This window comes from Amphiprion ocellaris, chromosome 16 (genome assembly GCF_022539595.1).
Source record: "Amphiprion ocellaris isolate individual 3 ecotype Okinawa chromosome 16, ASM2253959v1, whole genome shotgun sequence".
NCBI lineage: Eukaryota > Metazoa > Chordata > Actinopteri > Pomacentridae > Amphiprion > Amphiprion ocellaris.
The window spans coordinates 1,089,260-1,107,713 of NC_072781.1; the positions used below are offsets into that span (position 1 = coordinate 1,089,260).

At 38.8% G+C, this 18,454-nt stretch overlaps 2 protein-coding genes across 3 annotated transcripts; one reads left to right on the forward strand and one right to left on the reverse strand.

Annotated features, from left to right (window-relative positions):
* Positions 1 to 440: 440 nt before the first annotated feature.
* Positions 441 to 5,753, reverse strand: zgc:65997 (uncharacterized protein LOC794398 homolog). Its single transcript, XM_055018289.1, has 4 exons — positions 5,199 to 5,753; positions 3,356 to 3,533; positions 2,076 to 2,170; positions 441 to 967 (listed from the first exon to the last, which is right to left on the reverse strand). The coding sequence occupies exons 1-4, from the start codon at positions 5,523 to 5,525 to the stop codon at positions 776 to 778; spliced, it is 792 nt and encodes a 263-aa protein (XP_054874264.1). The 5' UTR covers positions 5,526 to 5,753; the 3' UTR covers positions 441 to 775.
* A 904-nt stretch (positions 5,754 to 6,657) lies between these two features.
* On the forward strand, positions 6,658 to 18,293 carry nphp1 (nephronophthisis 1). Of its 2 annotated transcripts, none has more exons than XM_055018290.1 (20): positions 6,658 to 6,815; positions 7,372 to 7,433; positions 7,597 to 7,657; positions 8,021 to 8,154; positions 8,431 to 8,626; positions 9,445 to 9,546; positions 9,785 to 9,903; positions 10,041 to 10,089; positions 10,578 to 10,665; positions 10,993 to 11,087; positions 11,178 to 11,306; positions 11,571 to 11,645; positions 12,999 to 13,109; positions 13,521 to 13,603; positions 13,865 to 13,992; positions 14,892 to 14,991; positions 15,127 to 15,239; positions 15,323 to 15,396; positions 15,748 to 15,792; positions 17,634 to 18,293. In XM_055018290.1, exons 1-20 carry the CDS (start codon positions 6,750 to 6,752, stop codon positions 17,910 to 17,912), a joined length of 2,109 nt encoding a protein of 702 aa, XP_054874265.1. In that variant the 5' UTR covers positions 6,658 to 6,749; the 3' UTR covers positions 17,913 to 18,293. The 2 variants fall into 2 exon arrangements, with proteins under 2 accessions (XP_054874265.1, XP_023132567.2); XM_023276799.3 differs by having other exon boundaries at positions 13,865 to 13,941.
* The last annotated feature ends 161 nt before the right edge of the window (positions 18,294 to 18,454 follow it).

An 18,454-nucleotide genomic window follows, 5' to 3' on the forward strand; every position in this document is an offset into this window, starting at 1 on the left:
TTTAACTTCACCTTATTTTACCTCCTGCCACTCTTCTGTTAGTTGGATTGTTTGCTTTAAAATTTAATGCTCTCATTATTATTAAGAGTTTAGCATTTTACGAACTTTAATAGTGAAAGTTAATCCAATTTCACATTTGTGAGCCTACATATTTTCTTATTCATTTATGTTGTTAAAAAAAGACCTTCATATCATGAGGGTTGTTTATGGTGGATTTAAAAGTTAGTTGTGGATCATTGTCCTAATGAAGCAGCTAGCTTCTTTTCATTTCACTTTATGGACTCACTGCATGACATTTACAACCGGAATGTACCAATATTTAGTCAAATGTGAGGCAAAATTTTGTTCTATTGCCTTAACTTGGTTTTTATAACTCATGTCAGTTACTTAGAGGACCCCTTGAGTGTTGAGTGTAGTCACAAGATTAAAAAGTCAGATAATGTCTTTATACTCCTTTAATATAAGCCACTTAGTAATCTGAATTGATACTGCAAAACACTGTCCAGGTTAGTATGATTTCACATTATTTCTACTCATAAAATGACCCGTGCTGCATTAGATCGTGAGGTCACATACCGCCTTTAGGTGATGCTTCTCTTAACAACACAAATGCTAGGAGTGAATTAAGCACTTCGGCTGGTTTTGAGGTAGTAGTAAAGGTCTGTTTCCAGCTGTTTAGCCTCCACCAGGAACCTCCACTGATGGAGTAAAACCACAGATTCGACACCACCCACAGATTTAGCATTAATCTCCCTCCATTGTCCATGAATGGATTCTACCAGGGAAGCTCAGTCCCGTCCCAGTTGTACGCCTTCCCAGTCTTCTCAATATTCAGGGACTCTATGATGCCCATCAGACAGCTGACAGAGTGCTCAGTGCTGAATAATTTGTCTTTCGGTACGTTCCTGTGATAAGGTCGGGAGAGGTCGGTGTTGACTGTTCCTGGATGTAAGGACACACACAGCACCTGGAGAAAAGTCAGGAAAGATAAAGGCCATGAGTTGAAATGCACATTTAACCCTCCTGTTGTCTTTATTTACGGGCACCAAAAAATATTGTTTCCTTGTCTGAAAAAAATCCAAAAATTCAGCAAAAAAATTACCCAAATTTCAGAAAATTTGCAAAACCTTCAGGAAGAAAATTCCAATAATTCCTTAAAAGTTTCCCTTAAAAGTTTTATTTAAAAAAAAATCCCCCAAATTGGGCAAGAAATTTCTTGTAAATATTTTCAAAAAATGAGCAAAAATCTTCCCAAAAAAATCCTAAAAATATCTAAAGTGATTCCATATATATCAGTAAAACTTCTAATATTTTCTTTAAGAACAATCACAAAAAAAAATCAACCAAAATCCAGTTAAATTTGCTGGATTTTGGTTGATTTTTTTTGTGAACTTTCTTAAGAAACATTTTTAATTTTTCTTTTTTTCCACCAAAAGATTTCCCAAAAATGTTGAAAATGTGGACATCAGAAGTTTTACTGTGAAAATACATTTTTTCCCCCCACATTTTCAAACTTTAAACCAGATCAATTTTGACCCGCAGGACGACATGAGGGTTAAGAGCACCTTAATCCTTTTCAGTTCAAACACATTTTCTCTGAAGAGGGATTGAGGCTACAAATAATCTCCACTGTTAGTATCTGTGTAAACCAAAAACCAGAAACGTCAGCAAATGTGTGAGGACTCAATCAAGTCAAATTTAAACCAATAAGTCCAACATCTAGTCAATATTTGCAACTGTTTGTGGAGGTAATCTTCATTTTAATCTATATTTTAACATCCAAATAAGAGTTGAAGTTATGTGGAACATCTGAAAGTGTGATTAAAACCCTAATGTTTGGTTTGCAGGCTAAACATCATGGCTTGACTGACTGAAGAGAGGTTTGAAGTAGCTTAGAAGTGTCCAACAGAGAGAACTTAACGCTGTGAAAGTCTTCAAATTTGCAAATATCAACTAGAAAGTTACAAAAAATTCCACTGGGTGCATTGGTTGTGTTTATGGTTATCAATAAAACCGATTTAATCTCCAATATTCACAATAAATTCACACGTTAAAGCAGCTAGAACAACGCTTACCTTTGGTCGACTGCGGCCCAGCTCTATGGACAGGTTCCTGGTCGCCATGTTGAGAGCTGCTTTAGACATTCTGTAGCTGTACCAACCACCCAGACCTGACAGATGAAGGTGGAGAGGAGAATCATACCACTAAATGTCATAAGATGACATGGAAGTACGTGTTTTGTGCTTTAGGTTGCAGCAGTGTGTTGCCTTAATGACACTGTAGGGTTTTCCACAGATTATTACACCTGATGACATTCAGCACATTTCTGATCATCAGCATTGTTGTTTTTTAAAATGATTCCTGATGTTACTGTCCTGAGTCACTGTGTTCATTTCTACCTTTTAGTGCAATTAACCGTATCACTGTTTTGTCTGAAAATTAAGATCTGTTCTGGATTGGTTCTTGCTTTGCTTCTCTTATAATTTTGGAAAATTGTTCACGACTGACCTAAGAACTGTACTGTAATAATAATAACAGCTATATAACAATTAGGTCCCACTCTGACCGGTCCTACCAGAAACCAGTGCTTTAAAGGTTCCTAGGTACATATTGAATATGAACAAACCGGCATTGGGGGAATGGATACGCTATCTGCAGTCTGGATGAGAGTGGTTTGATGAGAATTCACGAGAATAGGCGTTAAACTTGTCCAAAAATTATGATTCAGATTGTTCAAAGTGACTGGTTTATGCCTGGAGTTACAAGTGCTTCCACTCAGTTGAGGAAAAGTGATCCTAGTGTTTGGGCGGCACACGTGGAGCATTTTACAAGAAACATTACAACTTAACTGCACTATATGTACCACTTTATCTCAGGGTCAGGTTCACATTTCACTCACTTCTGCTTTTCTTAGTTCGTAGTTTACCTGATTGTTGCTTTCTAGTTCTTAATTTACTTAGTTTTTGCCTTTTTAAATCTTATTTTGTACATTATATATATATATATATATAAAAAATAAAAATTTTTTTTTACTTTTTTTAATCTCAGAACCTTTTAAGTGTTTATTTGATGTCTCCTGTTGCACAAAGAGAGAGTAATGTAATTCTGATACTCAGTACATATTGAAGAATTGACAATAAAGCTGACTTTGACTTTATCACAGCTGTAGTTAAAGGTCAGTTTAAAAGCATAAGCAGACAGCACACTGCTGTTGAAATATAGCTGCTTTTAACTGCTTGGGTTCTTGTTATTGTTGGCTATTTATTGCATTCTGTTGACCTCTCAGTGTAACATGCCTTCAGTGATTCCTCAATATTTAAACAAAAGTGGAATAAAAGTGTTTGCGGACAGGTACCGTTGTCTCCGATGGACCCGACTTTGGCCGTGATGTTGACAATGATGCCGCTGTGCTGCTTTGCTTTCTCTGCAGGCTGCTGACCAAAACCACCGCCGCCCTTCTGAAGGAGGGGCATAAAATACTTGGCCATCACCAGAGGACCCACTGTGTTGGTCATTAAGGTGGAAATGGTGCCCTGAAATGGAAAACAAGTCACTCAGTTTGTGGTTTAACCAAAGCAGTAACAGGGAGGGTATCCGGTGGAGCTCCAGGAGAGAAATGAATGAATGTGTAAAGTCATTTATGACTAATCTGTGCACCACAGACCAGAGAAAGAAGGATCACTGTGATTTATCTGGATGTTAGAATGAGACACCGCTATGACAGTATGAGCTACACAACCCTTAGTAGAAAAACGCTGCAGTTCTGTTTGGTATATTCTGAGTAAAGATGACAAGCTAAGATAAGATGAGACAGAAATTATATAAACATTACTGGAAAGAAATAGATGAATATTGCTCAGACAAAAAAATAAATCCATAACATTAGCAGAAATACAATGCCTGATTTAAAAAAAGTAAACAAACAAAACCAATAAGACACGTTAATTATTAAATACACAAATACATAGAGCAGGGGAGTCCAACATGAGGCCTGCGGGCCAAAAGCGGTCCTCCAGAGGGTACAATCCGGCCCTCAAAGTGTAAAAATTCCAGAGAAGACATGAACTGCAGATTGTAAATTAGTAAAACTAGAAATTTAAAATAATTTCTAGACCATGACAATCATAAAGTAAAATATTCTATTGTTCATTTTTCTTTTGTCTTTTTATGTCTCATTTTTGTAATATTTTGTCTTTTTTTTGTCTGACTTTTGTCATTTGTCTCATGTTTTTGTCATTTTGTGTTTTCTTTTTGCCTCGCTTGTGTTTTTTTGTCTTATTTTTGTCATTTTGTGTTTTGCTTTATTGGTTGTTTTGTGTGTTATTCTGTCGTATTGTGTTTCCTTTTTGTCTCACTTGTGTTTTTTGTCCATTTGTGTCTCTTTTTTTGTTTTGTTTTGTGTTGTTTGTCTCATTTTTGTCAATTTGTGTCTCATTTTTGTAATATTTTGCCTTGTTTTTGTTGTCTTATTGTCTGACTTTTGTCATTTTGATCATAAAGTAAAATACTCTATCATTCATTTCCAGATGACTAAATGTTGCGTTCCTTTGTCGACACTGTGATCTGAAAGTTGTAATGTGGAAATGATAAACTGAGGCATAATATTGTTGCAACTGAGTTTATTTTTCAGAAATTTCAGCTTGCCCATAATGTTTAGTAAAAAGATAATTCCTTAAATGTGAAAATTTTCACACCAAAACAAAGGAAACATTTGGGGTTGTGGTTATTTATAGGTTATTTTGCTGTGATTTTACTGGTCCGGTCCACTGGAGATCAACTGGAACTTGAACTAAGATGAGTTTGCCACCCCTGAGATAGACTTACATAAGACTAGAATAGGAAAGTAAGAAGTGATACTGGCAGTGACTCTCAGTAATATTACACGTGATAATGAAATATTGTGCATGAAAATAACATAGAAAATTGTATATTTCGTTGGAAATGTTACAGACAGAAACCTTGAATATACGCCGATCTTATCAGCAAACCCAAGCAGTTCATACAACATGCTAATGTCTCACCAGGTGTTTACATTCACCGTCAGGTTAGGTCAAAAACTTAAATTACACAAATAGCCAATGGAGTTCTGAACGAGTAAACCGCTTCCTCACTTTCTTGTTTTAGAAAGCGAGTTTAATTGTTTTTTAAGCATGTTTAACTAACTTTAAAGCCACTTTAATTATAAAATCAAGCTCTACCTGTGCAGAAACATCCCTCAGGCTGGTCTCTCCTTTCCCGGAGGGGTGAAGCATCGCCGAGGAGTTGACGATCAGATCCAGTCGACCGAAGCTCTCCTTCACCCGCTCAGCGGCTCCGCGGACGTCCTCCTCCCGGTTCACGTCCAGCTTGAGGACCGTCAGTCTGCCCGGGTGTTGACCGGCCAGGCCCCGCAGCTCGGCCGCCCCGTCCGGGTTCCGACATGTCGCTACAACAGCAGCGAGGCTCTTGTTTTTTAAAATGTGTTTGCAGAATTCAAAGCCCAGACCTCTGCTGGCTCCTTGAATCAGCGCTACGGTGGCCGCCATGGCAGCGGATGACGTAACAGGAGTAGCTGCTGCTTTCAGGTTCACACGAACAGTCGGAATATCGAAACTTACCCGGTCAAACAAGCAAAGATTATTCTCCAACTCCAAGTTTTAAATAGAGGAGTGTTGAAAATGTCAAGCCGTGTTTCAAAATCATAAAATACAAACTAAGGAAGGGAAGCGAACGAGGCAACATGAAGGTGGCACGTTTAACAATCCAGCAGCGCCCCCTGAAGGTCACTCTGAAGATAGTTACACAACTACGCAAAGACACGTGGTTTTTATTCATAATATTGATTTAAAGGAGTGTGTGTCTGTAACAAATACTGTTATAAAAATACATTAAAAGGTACATGAAGATATGTTAAATTTATGAATTGATTAATAGTAAATATACAAAAATGAAAAAAAAAAAATCTAATTTGTGTTCTGCGACAGAAGACATGCATTTTCAGGACTCCACTTCTACTACCCCAGTTTTTCATGACAGCCCCGCCTACTGAATTAAGCAATTGCTAAAGTGCACCCACATTCCAACCAAATACTACTTTTTGTACAAGTCCTAATAGTTTTAAAGGTTTATTCCACACCAGTAGTCCTCTCTAAGTAACAACTTACAATTTTAAAGATATATTGTACGAAAATGCAACTTTCTGTCTTGCATTTTAGATGAATACTAAGACTTTCATGTTGGGCAAATTGAGTATTTAGCATAATTAGCTCAGTAGAGACAACAACATAAGCCCTCTTTGGCAAGCTATTGATAAATCAGCTGTCCAGGTGAAGACAGCAGATTTTTTTCATGTTAAACGAATAAAACTTGATTCACATTCAGTATTCGCGTCTGTTTTGGACAGAAATGTGTTCCTCCTTTCAGTAGACCTTTTATTACATTAACAATTTTTCCGCAGGTCCTTGTCCAGTCCTGTAGGTGGCGGTAGCTTCATGAAACCCGACAATAAATGTTGGAAAGCCGGTTAGATATTCTATGTATTCACGTGATATGAATTAAATTCTAACCATACAAAACATACATACATAAAAAATAAAGTGAAATATATTTACAGTAACTAAATGCATACTAAAGAAAAGAACGAGGTTGTGGACGTTCAAGTGAATCCGCAGAAGAAGTCGGTTGCCTAGCGACCAACGGAGGTGTCGCGTCAGCTAGCCTGCTAGCCGGTCGGCTAACACACGGATTATGTGGCTGAAAACAGCTCATAAATGGCACCGAAAAGAAGAGGAGCTCTGCAGCTTGTCCAGAGGGAAGTGGACGAAATAAACAAACAGGTTTGTTCAGGATAAACGGTGAAATTTGAGCAAAAAGCGAACGATTTGGAGCTGAATGAAGAGGAACGTTGTTTTAGTTGTAGCACAAATAACCGACTACTGTACAAATAAAGTCACCGGAACGCCTGATCTTAAGGATATTTGTTACACAGTTTTAACATATAAAGCGTTCACAGACTTGGTTCATTCTAGCATTAATGTCCATAAACATGTGTACGTATCAACTCATTTACTGAAGAAAGCTAAAGATGTCCTTAAAGAAATCTTCCTGGTTAATAAAGCCACTGTTAGCATTTCTCAGCAAACAGTTGAAAGTAGGTCTTGTAATTTCTTGAATAATAAATTCAGGCAGGAAACATTTAAACTACAGATTTTGAGAGAAGTCTGGCTGCAGCATAGAAACTTTTCACTGAACAGTACAGGACACTCAAAAGAAAAGCTCAGACACGAAATGTGTTGTTTTTGACACCTAAAATCATGTAGCACTAAATCTGCTTCTCAGTTCAAGCTGATCTGTTGTCAACAGTGGTTTCCTGTCATTGTTCTTCTGCCACAGACTGACAGTCTGGTGAAGGATGTGCAGAATCAGGTTGGATCCACTGAAGAAGCATTTCAACGGTAAATACTCCAAAAAGACTACGACCTTCATCTGGACTGGAACTGAAACTCTAATTTTGTTCCTGTTTCTTTTTTTCCACCAGCTATAATTCCGTTGGTTTGATCAGCTTTTTTTTTAACAACTCAAAGTTTGATATTAATCTAAATACTCACTTCCCAACAGATGTCAGGAACTGCAGATGTCATCAGAGGAGACACTAAAGAAACTGAAGGAACTTACAAAGGTTAGTGCTGTGCTGTTAGTAAAAAGTCTAAGAACCTTCTTTGTAATAAGTACAGTTGTTCAATTATTCAGTTTAACTTCTTGGTGACAAAGGAACATGCAATTAATACTGTTGCTTGGCCGTTATCAATGGTTTTTATTGAGAAAATATCATGTTTTCTGAATGAAAATAATCTCAGAAGCAACCTTCCAGTCATAATATGGTTCTGTGGTTAAGTATAATAAAAGAATAATTAAAAAGTCAGAGATCACTGATAACCAATAGCAGATTGCTCAGTAATATCCCATTCTGTGATTCTAAGCTTGCTGTACTGTGTATTGTTGTGTTATATTTTGACTTCGTCATCTGCTGCTTGTTTTCTAGGCTGATGAACTGGCTCCGGTCGGGAATTACGATCAGAGAAAACAAGAAGAGGAGAGAAGGCTTCAAAACATGTTGGAGCGTCTGAACTCGCTCTCTCTGGAGCTTTCACCGCCAGGACCCAGCTCTGCTGCAGGGTCGGTGTCCTCTGTGCTTATTGCAAAGCAAAGAAAAGAGATGATCTGTGTAATTTATATGCCCCTTTTTTAATCTATTATATACAGGATATTGCCTGGTGCAGTGGCTTAATTTCTCCAGAGCTGTTTAATCCACATTATCACTTTTGAAGTAGAAGCAGTCAAATTCAGTGCATCTTAAAATTTAAGTTCTGTGTAGTTTTTAGATGTAGGAGAAACATAAAAACCTTACTTCAACATCTCATCCAAAACTTAAAAATAACTTTTGATCCACAGTAATGTCTCAAAGGAAGATAGTGAGGATGGCACTGACGAAGATGATGACAGTGATGACGATGATGATGGTGATACCGACGGCAACGATGGTGAAGATGAGAAGAGAGCAGTGAAGCCGTCTTCTCAGTCAGACCCTCGCATCTACACGGTCCTCAGTGACTTCAAAGGGGAGCAGGAAGGAGACTTGTCTGTCCAGGTGAATTACTCCTTGTTTCAGAAACAGAGATAAAGCACAGACTGGCTGTATGTTAGCAACATGCAGGCGTCTATAGAAGCAGCGGTACGTTTTTCATACAGCTCTCTTGCAGTTTAAATGTCACATTTTCCTGAGTACTGAAGGGAATCTTAAAGTTCAGGGAGAGCTGAGGCCGTTTTCATGGTGCCCTACCACTTCCAAAATGTCATATGATGTTGTTTAGCACATTTTTATTTGTTGTTTATTATTTGTGAGCAGGTTAATTTAATTAAGACTGGTAAAGCTTGCTCCCTCTTTTAAAAAATGACATCATATTACATTTGGTTAAAACAGAGGATGGAGCTCTAGTCGCCCAAATCCACAGTCCAGCAGGTAGAAGTGACATTTGAAGGACAGACAAGCTCGCCAAGTGTATACTGATTTGATTTCAGGTTATAATTTAGTGTGTTTTGTACGATGATGACTTCTTACCTGATTCAATGCATTCTGGTGTCAAATAAGGGCTTTTCTAATCATCATGTAAAGTAATAAATCATTCAGGTTGATTTAACAGCTTACAAACACGTAAAATGTGAATATATCTCTCTGTGTAAATGATTCATAGCTGAAATAGCCCAAATCTCAGATGAAAATGAAATAAGATGTGTTTATTTTTAAATAAACAATTAAATGCTGAGTATTTTCCCAGCTCTATGGTTCAGAGGGATTTGGCATGAATTTAGTTTTATCTCCTTGGCTCTTAAAAGGTAATTTAAGTGTGTTGGTCACTATCACATAGCTAATGTGAAGGTATTTCATTTATTTTTCTGCTCTTTCAGAGAGGGGAGGTGTTAAGGATTATCAGGAAGACAGCAGATGGCTGGTGGCTGGTTCAGGACACTAAAGGCAGCAGAGGGCTGGTTCCAAGGACCTACCTGAAGGTACAAAAGTTAGCAGATCACAGTTCATTTAGACAACAATTCAGCTCTAGAACTTATTATTAAACATAACTGTGGCCATTAAAGTAAAGCCTACTGTTATGTATATTGAAGATGTTTTAAGCTTTTGCAGAAGAATAAAGAATTTCCATATTTTAACCCAAAAGTGTTCATGAACATACAGTCATATGCATTAAACCTTGTTGTGTTGTTAATTTTAAATCTAACTGTAATGTGTTAGATTGGCTCTGGTGTCGATGATGACGATGAGGATGAAGATGACAGTGATGATGATAATGAGGAGTCGGAGGAGGAAGAGGAGGAGGTTGAAGAACTAACTGAGGACCGAGACAAACGGAGGTTCAGTGTTACACTTGGAGACTTTTGTGGATCTTTTTACCTTATTCATGGTTTTGGCTACAAGCTTTCACAAGATGATATCTATCCATCATTTGACAGTAACTTTATTATTCATGTTTTCCTCTTTTCTTTAACAGAATCAGCTCACACACCAACTGGTCCACTGTCCGAAAGGCTCTGACTGAGGTAAAAACTCTACAATTTAAACTACTAGAACTCATGCTACTGCTAATTTTCGAGGTTTATTCCATTTCAAATCCATACATTTTTAGATCAATTTCTGCTGAAGCATTGTTTGAAAATTTTATAATATAAAATATGGAAATTTATAAAGATATCTTTGAAATTTTAGATTGATATGTCAAATATTTTCAAGGATACTTTTTTGTTTCATTTTTTGCCCATTGACATTTGAAGCTGTATTTAAGTTACAGTACTTCAGGAACTATTGAAAATATAAGCATGACATTTTAACTGTTATTTCTCATCATGCTTGATTCAGAATCTGCAGTATTGAACATGTAGCTCATATAGTCTCCGAGTACAGATACCATTGTAAAGTATTCACATTTTATGATAGAATAGTTAGTGGAGCACAAGGCTCCTGATGATTAAACAAATATTACAGCTTGAACTGTGTGGAAAAGATATTTATGGGGTTTTCTGTGTGACAGATTGATGCAACAGATGTGCTGTCTGCCATGGGGGCAATTCCTTCAGGATTCAGACCATCAACTCTCAATACACTGCTGGTGGAGGAAGGTCATTATACTGTGTGTGTGTGTGTGTGTGTGTGTGTGTGTGTGTGTGTGTGTGTGTGTGTGTGTGTGTGTGTGTGTGTGTGTGTGTGTGTGTGTGTGTGTGTGTGTGTGTGTGTGTGTGTGTGTGTGTGTGTGTGTGTGTGTGTGTGTGTGTGTGTGTGTGACATGCTCACTATGAGACAGAAACAGTTTAGTAAATTTACTGACTGTTCCTGATTAATTCTGAACTCCATCACCGTTTCCAGACAACACTGTAAGTACTAATCCTTGTTCAACTAAAAAAATACTGAAAGATTAAAAAGCTGTAACCCTTTATGTCCTCTTCTAGGTGAAACATACAGAGGAAGCCACTACATTCAGCCTGAGCTCAGCCAATCACAGCTCTCCTTTAAAGACCTCTTCCTGGACCCGGACACTGGCAGGGTGGGAGTCTCTCTGTTTGTTGGTGTTTTTAAGAGTTCATAATGTTGTCATGAACACGTTTTCTTGATCTCTGAATCTCCTGCATTGCAGGTTCGCCCTTGCCAGGTCAGGACTTGTGTTTGTTTCACTCTGTGGGGCTGCAGGATGATTCCTACCCCTGGGGTTGGAGTCCAGGTCCTCAGCAGACACATCCGCCTCTGTGCCTTTGATGGAGCTCAGGTATCTGTTTCATTTACACCCAGGAGCCTCGCTGCTCTTCCTCACACTCCTCCTGTCTCTGTAGAGGGAGTGGCAGCAGTTTAATTAATACTGTTTAACTTTTAGTTATCAGCTAAGACTAGCCTGGAGCCCACCTGTGCTGGTGGAGAGCTGTATGCAGAGTTCTCTCTGTTGCCGAGTTCCTTTCTGGGAGCTCAGATAACAGATTTAGGTTTTTTTAATTCCACTTTCCCTTTCTGAAAATGATTCATGTTTGTGTTCCAGGTGTTGAGTAACATCCACACAGTGAGGGCAGCCTATAACTCCAAGAGCCCCAAGACCTGGAGCTTCTCTCCAAGGGTATGAGGAGACTCTGGCTGCTATCTTTACAGCATTAATGTTACAGGGGGAGCTGGGGAACCCAGGCCCAGACACAGAGAGACTGGCAAAAATGTGAATTAAGGAAAGGCTTTTATTACGCCAGAGAACTAAAACAATACATAAATGGAGAACTGAACTGGGAGGAAACAAAACTAAACCAAACCACTACTAACAAACACTGTGAATTCAAAAACGGAAGATCACTAAGCTAGAACTATGTGAAGGAGGGGTACTTACAAGATGGGGGGAACCGACAACAGAAGGGGCAGGGAAGCAGGCTCAGGAAATCTGGGACGAACAGAGACGAGACTGGAGCCACTGGCTGGAGACAAAAGCAGGGCTAGCTAGAATCCAAAAGAAGAACTGATGAGTCCAAGTGAGGGAAATCCAGTGGAAGGGAAACAGAGTCCATGAAGGCATGTGGATAAATGATCCGGCGGGGAGTGAATGACAGGACAGAGCTAAAATAGGTGGAGGTGAGGTGGAGAACAGGTGAATGGAGTGAACTGATTACTGCAGCTGAAAGTCATAGTAATCAACAGGTAGCAGAATGCAGGCAGGTGAAACAGGGAGAGCAGGAGGGAGAGAGACAGGGAGAGAGAGAGAGAGACATGAGGAAGAGGTGACAGACAGAGGGAGCCAAAGAGAGACAGGTAAAAACAGAAACAGATCAGGACCCAAGGGAGAAAGGAGGAAAAAGAGGAAGAGGGGGAAAAAAGGGCAGGTGCTGGAGCAGGATCATAACAATTAAGAAATCAGAAAACGCTCTTTTTACAGCCAAACTCTGATCAGGGTGTCTGCAGGTATTGAAGACCATTTTAAATACCAGTCATTTGAACTTAAGTGAAGTTTAACACCACATTTCTGCTGGAAACATACACCTTCCAGCTGAACACAGTCACAGGTGCGTTGGCGTAGAGCTAGTAATTGTTTGGAGATCTGATGCTGATGAGGCTGACGATGGATTTTCCATTTTAACATCCATTAGAGCAGGAGTGGGCGACTGGATTCAGTTTGCCTCATTAGCAGTTCCAGGCAAATATTTATGTTTAGTTCAATGTTTTCCACAACTAGTGATGCCTTACTGGCTATTGGCACAAACAGGAGCATTGCATGCTGGAAGTTCTTGCCGTTTCCTGACTTAAAATCATGTAAGACCCATCCAGTCTCAGTTTAAGACACTTTTCAAGACCCTTTATTAGTAACTGTGTATTTCAGACATTTTAGCACGTCTCAAAGACCCGTAGCCACCCTGTCTGTTGACTTTGCTGAGCTGCAGTGCTAAAACTGTCCAGAGTCTGAAGCATGTTTCTGTGTGTGTGTTTGTTCCAGATGACAGGTATCCTGCCCACCCTCCTGGACGGAGAGTGTTTCCTGCGCTGCGACTCTACGGATCCTAACCTCGGCATCCTCTTCGAACTAGGAGTCACTTTTATACGAAATGTAAGGACACACATCCATACAGATGCACATGTGACACTGATGAGACCTGGATGGAAAATCAAATCCTTCTCTGTCGAAATGGACAATTTCTGATGAAGCAAAGAGTGTTTGAAAAGCATAGATGTCAGATCTAATGCGTGTGTCACAACCAGCAAAGGTAAATAACTACTTTCAAAATGCTAAGAATTGAGAATAATAAAAACAATGCTTTAACCAGTTTTGTTAATTCTTAATAGACATTTTTGTTTATTAAATGATCAGAAATAACAGCACAAAGCATTGATCTCTGTCTAATAAGGTAACAAAGATTCAGTACCTGCAGTTTACCCATCAATCTTATCATTGAGCATAAAAAAACCCAAAAGGCCCATTCTGAGCCAGGAAAAATGCTGGTGTGCATCTGTTTCTTAGTCTACAGGTGAGAGAGGAGACCTGAGCTGTGGCTGGGCTTTCCTCAAACTGACCGATGACGCTGGAAAGCCACTCCCTAACAGGTACTACACAAATACCAGTGCATCGGGATTATAAAACTGCAGTTATCCAGACATACACATAGTTAGATCCACGTGTAAATATGAAATCACACTAAAGGCACTCACATTTTGTCCTTTACAAATGACCAGTGTGAAATAAAGAATGAATGACTTGAAATGAAACTTACCACAGATACATTCTCTATGAATAATGAGCACAAAAATAGACTGACATTAATAATTTTGCACGTAATGCTTTAATATCTAATATAACGTGTACAGGACCTATGAGCTGCCAGTGAACGGTGGAACTCCCTATGAGACGGACGTAGCCGTGGAGGCCTCAGCCACTAAAGGATGTAAGAAGACACAGCAGACTCAATACATAGACCAGGAGTGTCAAACAACAGGTCCGTGGGCCAAAAGCGGCCCTCCAGAGGGTCCAATCCGGCCCTCAAAGTGTACAAATCCCAGAGAAGACATTAACTGCAGATTGTAAATTAGTAAAACTATAAATTGAAAATAATTTGTAGACCATGACAAGTTGTTTGGATCATAAACTAGATTGCTCATTATTCTTTTGTCGTTTTGTATCTCGTTTTTGGAATATTTTGTCTTGTTTTTTTTCTTTTATTGTCTGACTTTTAACGTTTGTCTCATGTTTTTGTCATTTTGTGTTTCCTTTTTGTCTCGCTTGTGTTTTTGTCTTATTTTTGTCATTTTGTGTTTCGCTTTATTGGTTGTTTTGTGTGTTATTTTGTCGTATTGCGTTTCCTTTTTGTACCGCTTGTCCATTTTTGTCTCTTTTTTTGTTTTGTTTTGTGTCGCTTGTCTCATTTTTGTCTATTTGGGTCTCATTTTTGTAATATTTTGCCTTGTTTTTGGTCTTTTTTTGTCAGACTTTTGTCATTTTGATCATATAGTAAAATACCAGATCATTCAGCTTCAGATACCTGTGACTAAATGCTTTGTGTCTTTGTAGACACCCTATGAGCTGTAACTTCTAATGTGTAACTGAGGCATAATGTTGTTGAAATTTCACTTATTTTTCTTTAGAAATTTCAGGTTCTTCATGATGTTAAATATTAAATGTGAACATTTTCAGAATGTACTTTTTTACACTGAAACAAAGGAAAATGTAGTTATTTATAGATTATTATGCTGTGATTTTACTGGTCCAGCCCACTGGAGATCAAATTGGGCTGAATGTGGAACCTGAGATGAGTTTGACACCCCTGACATAGACAATCATGTAAACTTCTATTTTAAAATAGGATGTGGCAAAAATCGGTGGAATTTCTCCTCCCAGCTCCAGGTGGTGTTTTCCAGCAGATGCTCCAGGCCAGACGGCAGCCCAAACTGATCGTAAAGCTGAAATCGACCAACAGCCGGACGAGAACGCAGCTCAGGTGGGAGGATCAGCGAGAAAACCCTGACAGCAGAGCTCCACAGATGGCATTATGCCAGCTAGTTCAGCATTAATGAATCATTACTGGATTTTCTTGGACTCATTCTTGGCTCACCTCGGCCGTTTTGCTCTTCAGCCTCCTTCCAGACACTCTGCTGCACTCTCTGAGCTGTGTCCACCTGCTGGCTCTGCACAGGCAGCTGCTCGCTGACACACTGCTGATGGACAGACCCACCATGCAGGATGCAGGTAACACACACCGTCAGTGCCTCTTATCCAAAACTAAACAGATTCACTTAGTCAATACTATTTATTAATATCCTCTGTTTCAGATCTCATATGCAGTCCTATACTTTCAACCTTTCCTGTGCTGTTGGACCAGACAGACCTGCTGGATGCTCTCAGGGTCAGAAAATATGGCAACGTAGTCATATTTACATCAAGCTATCTTTCAAATTGGATTTACTAAACTACTATATTTCTGTAATTTATTGCTTTGCCAGTATGGGTTGAATTCTGCTCGTTAAAATTATTGTTTTTGTGTGGCAGAAAGTAAGAAGCTTGTGAAACAGCATGCAGATTTTAACTGACAGTGCTGTAATTCTTACAGGATCAAGAGCTCCTTCAGCAGCGTGATCCATCGCATCTGTTTTATAGCCTTCAGAAACCCTGAATACATTAATGATTTAAAATGAAACAACACTTCTCCATGATTGTGCCATATTGAATTTAACTTTAAACAAATGTTGTCTTTCAGAGCGCCTGGCTGGAGGCTGAGACCAGCATGAGCAGAGCGCAGAAGGTCGGTGTATTTACTGGTTTTACTCATTTAAGGGGACATACAGTGGCAAGAACAAGTTTTCCCCATTTATTTCTTTTCAACATTGAATCGCTATTGATTTATTCTGACTTTTTGAGCAAGAATTTCTAAAAAAGATTCCTAAATGTCAATGTGAAAGCAGATTTAATATACATATAAAATGTAAAGTAAGTGGCTGTATAAACCTCTGTCAAGTCAGTATTAGTAGATGTACATTTGGCCACAATTCCTGCATTGATCTTGTGTAGAAACATCTCAGTCAGCTTTACACTTAAACTTCTCAGGCTGTCAGGTTGTACAGGGATCATAAAGCAACAGCCCTCTTCAAGTCCATCCATAAATTTCTGAGTTGAGTTGAGGTCTGTAAACCTTTAAACCATTTCCACATTTTAAAAGAAATCTTCTCCCAAGTCACTGTTCTCTTGCACACTTAGCTGCAGACATATTAACTTCTACAGGTACAAGCCTTTCAGGACCTGCGGCTGAGAAGCATCCCCACATCATGATGCTGCCGCCACCATGCTTCACAGTGGACATGGTGTGTTTATGATGATGTGCAGCCAAACATAACATCTAGTTTGATGTCAAAAAGCTCAAATTCAGTCTCATCCAACTAAAGAACCTTCAGTCTCCCACAAACTCTTGGCCAGATTAAATTTGAACAGTGTTTGAAGGACAGGCAGCAGCTGATGTGTGAACAGTCTCTCTCATCTCAGCTGCTGAAGCTGCTGAACTCCTTCAGAAGAGTCATAGGAGTCTTGGTGGCCCTCCCTCACTATTCTCTTCCTCAGTTTTTGAGGACAACTTGCTGAGACTTGGATTTTTAAAAAAATCAATCCTCTGACTTATGCTTTTAAATAACCTTTTCACAGAGCTGTGCAGAGAGTTCTTTTGTCTTCATGGTGTAGTTAGAGCCAGAAGTACGGATTCTCCTTCCATAAATAGGTGTCTTTATACTACAATCACATAAGACACAGTGGCTGCACTCAGATGATCTCTAGTTTACTCATTGTAGGACTTCTTGCATCAATGTTGTGTTAAATCAGGTGAGACACATTAAAGGGGGTGAATACTTGTGGAATATCTCACAGGGGTGGAAAACACTTAAAATTTTACACAATCTCAAATATTATCATGAAATATTTGTGGAAAAATCATTTTTGTCTTTTAAAAGGTGTGGCTGCATTAGAAACAAATACAAATGATGTTTTTTGTTTGTTTACAAGAAAAACTAACAAAACTAAATTCTGACAAAATGACCCAATACTCAAAATTTCTTTTTTTAACGGAACCAATTAATTTTAAGTTTTTAAGTAACTTCTTTGGGATTTGTGATTGGACTAAAAGAAATTATACTTGAAGACCTAAGAGTGATTCTTAATGCAATATTTCACAAATGTATGGGGTGTCTGTACTTTACATTTTATATTTAACCAATTGTCAAAACTTTGTAAAAATCTCTTTTCACTTTGACATGAAAGAGTCTTTTGTAACGTTTTGGTAAAAAAGCTAAAAATGATTCACAGTTGAAAAGCAATTAAAAGGGTGAATACTTTTTATTGACTCTGTAAATCTGTTCAAACAGCCACATTATGGGGATCTTACTACCTTTTGGGAACAAAAAATGTACACATAATGTCAATTATTCAATTTTAGTTGAAAGATTTACATCAGGTAAGGGTTAGGGTCACCTGAAGAGATGGAAGCACAGACCGGAGTGTTATAGCGGTACAGGCCTGTAGAGGACGCTGGTGGTTTTTCTCTGTAAAGTCTTTGTGATGTGAATATACAGTAAACTGTTTCCTCCTCCTGTGTGTTTGCAGAGAGACCTGTCGTATCTGAAGCAGGAGTTTATTAAAGTCTACATGTCGTCCGTCTATTTCCTCCTCCACTCGCCGTCGCTGCCCCGCCACCGCTGGGGGGATCCGCCCTCGGAGGAGCAGCGAGCCAGAGTGGTCTACGCCACCCTGGAAACTCTGAAAAACCTGCAGCACTCCACCGGCCAATCAGGACGTCCGGAGGTCTTTGTCGAACAAACACACTCACATCTGGCGTTTGATATCTCAGAGCTGAGCTTTGACCTCCTCCGTGTTGCTCGGTAGACCAAACATCACCTCTGCCAGGTCCACAGTGCCTTTTAGATGAAGTAATTATCCCGATGATGTAAAACATCAACACTGATTTTGGTTTAAAAGAAGTTAAATGTAAGTGTGCCATAAATACATCTGGATACGGCTGATAATAATCTATATTTTTATTATTGTTAATAAATTCCATGAATAACCATTGATGTAAAGTCCAAATCTGTCTTTTTCTGTGTGACAGATCATGAAAATTTTCTTGAGGTTTTAAAAGCTGGACGCTGCAGATGTTTGACACTCTCTGCAGTCGTGTGGCACATTCATGTGTTTTTGATGGTTTTCTGACTACAGTGTTGATCTGTGGTGCACAACAATAAACTAAACTTCATTTCAGACACACCAGGACAGCACTTTTTTGACTGATTCTTTGCAGGTTTTAATGAGATTCATTGACAGAAAGAACAAATATAGAATATAATCAGACTTATAATTTGCAATGTGGCTGCAAATAATAGAAAGAATACAAATAAAGGTCCCTTGTTTTTTACATGAGACACTGATTG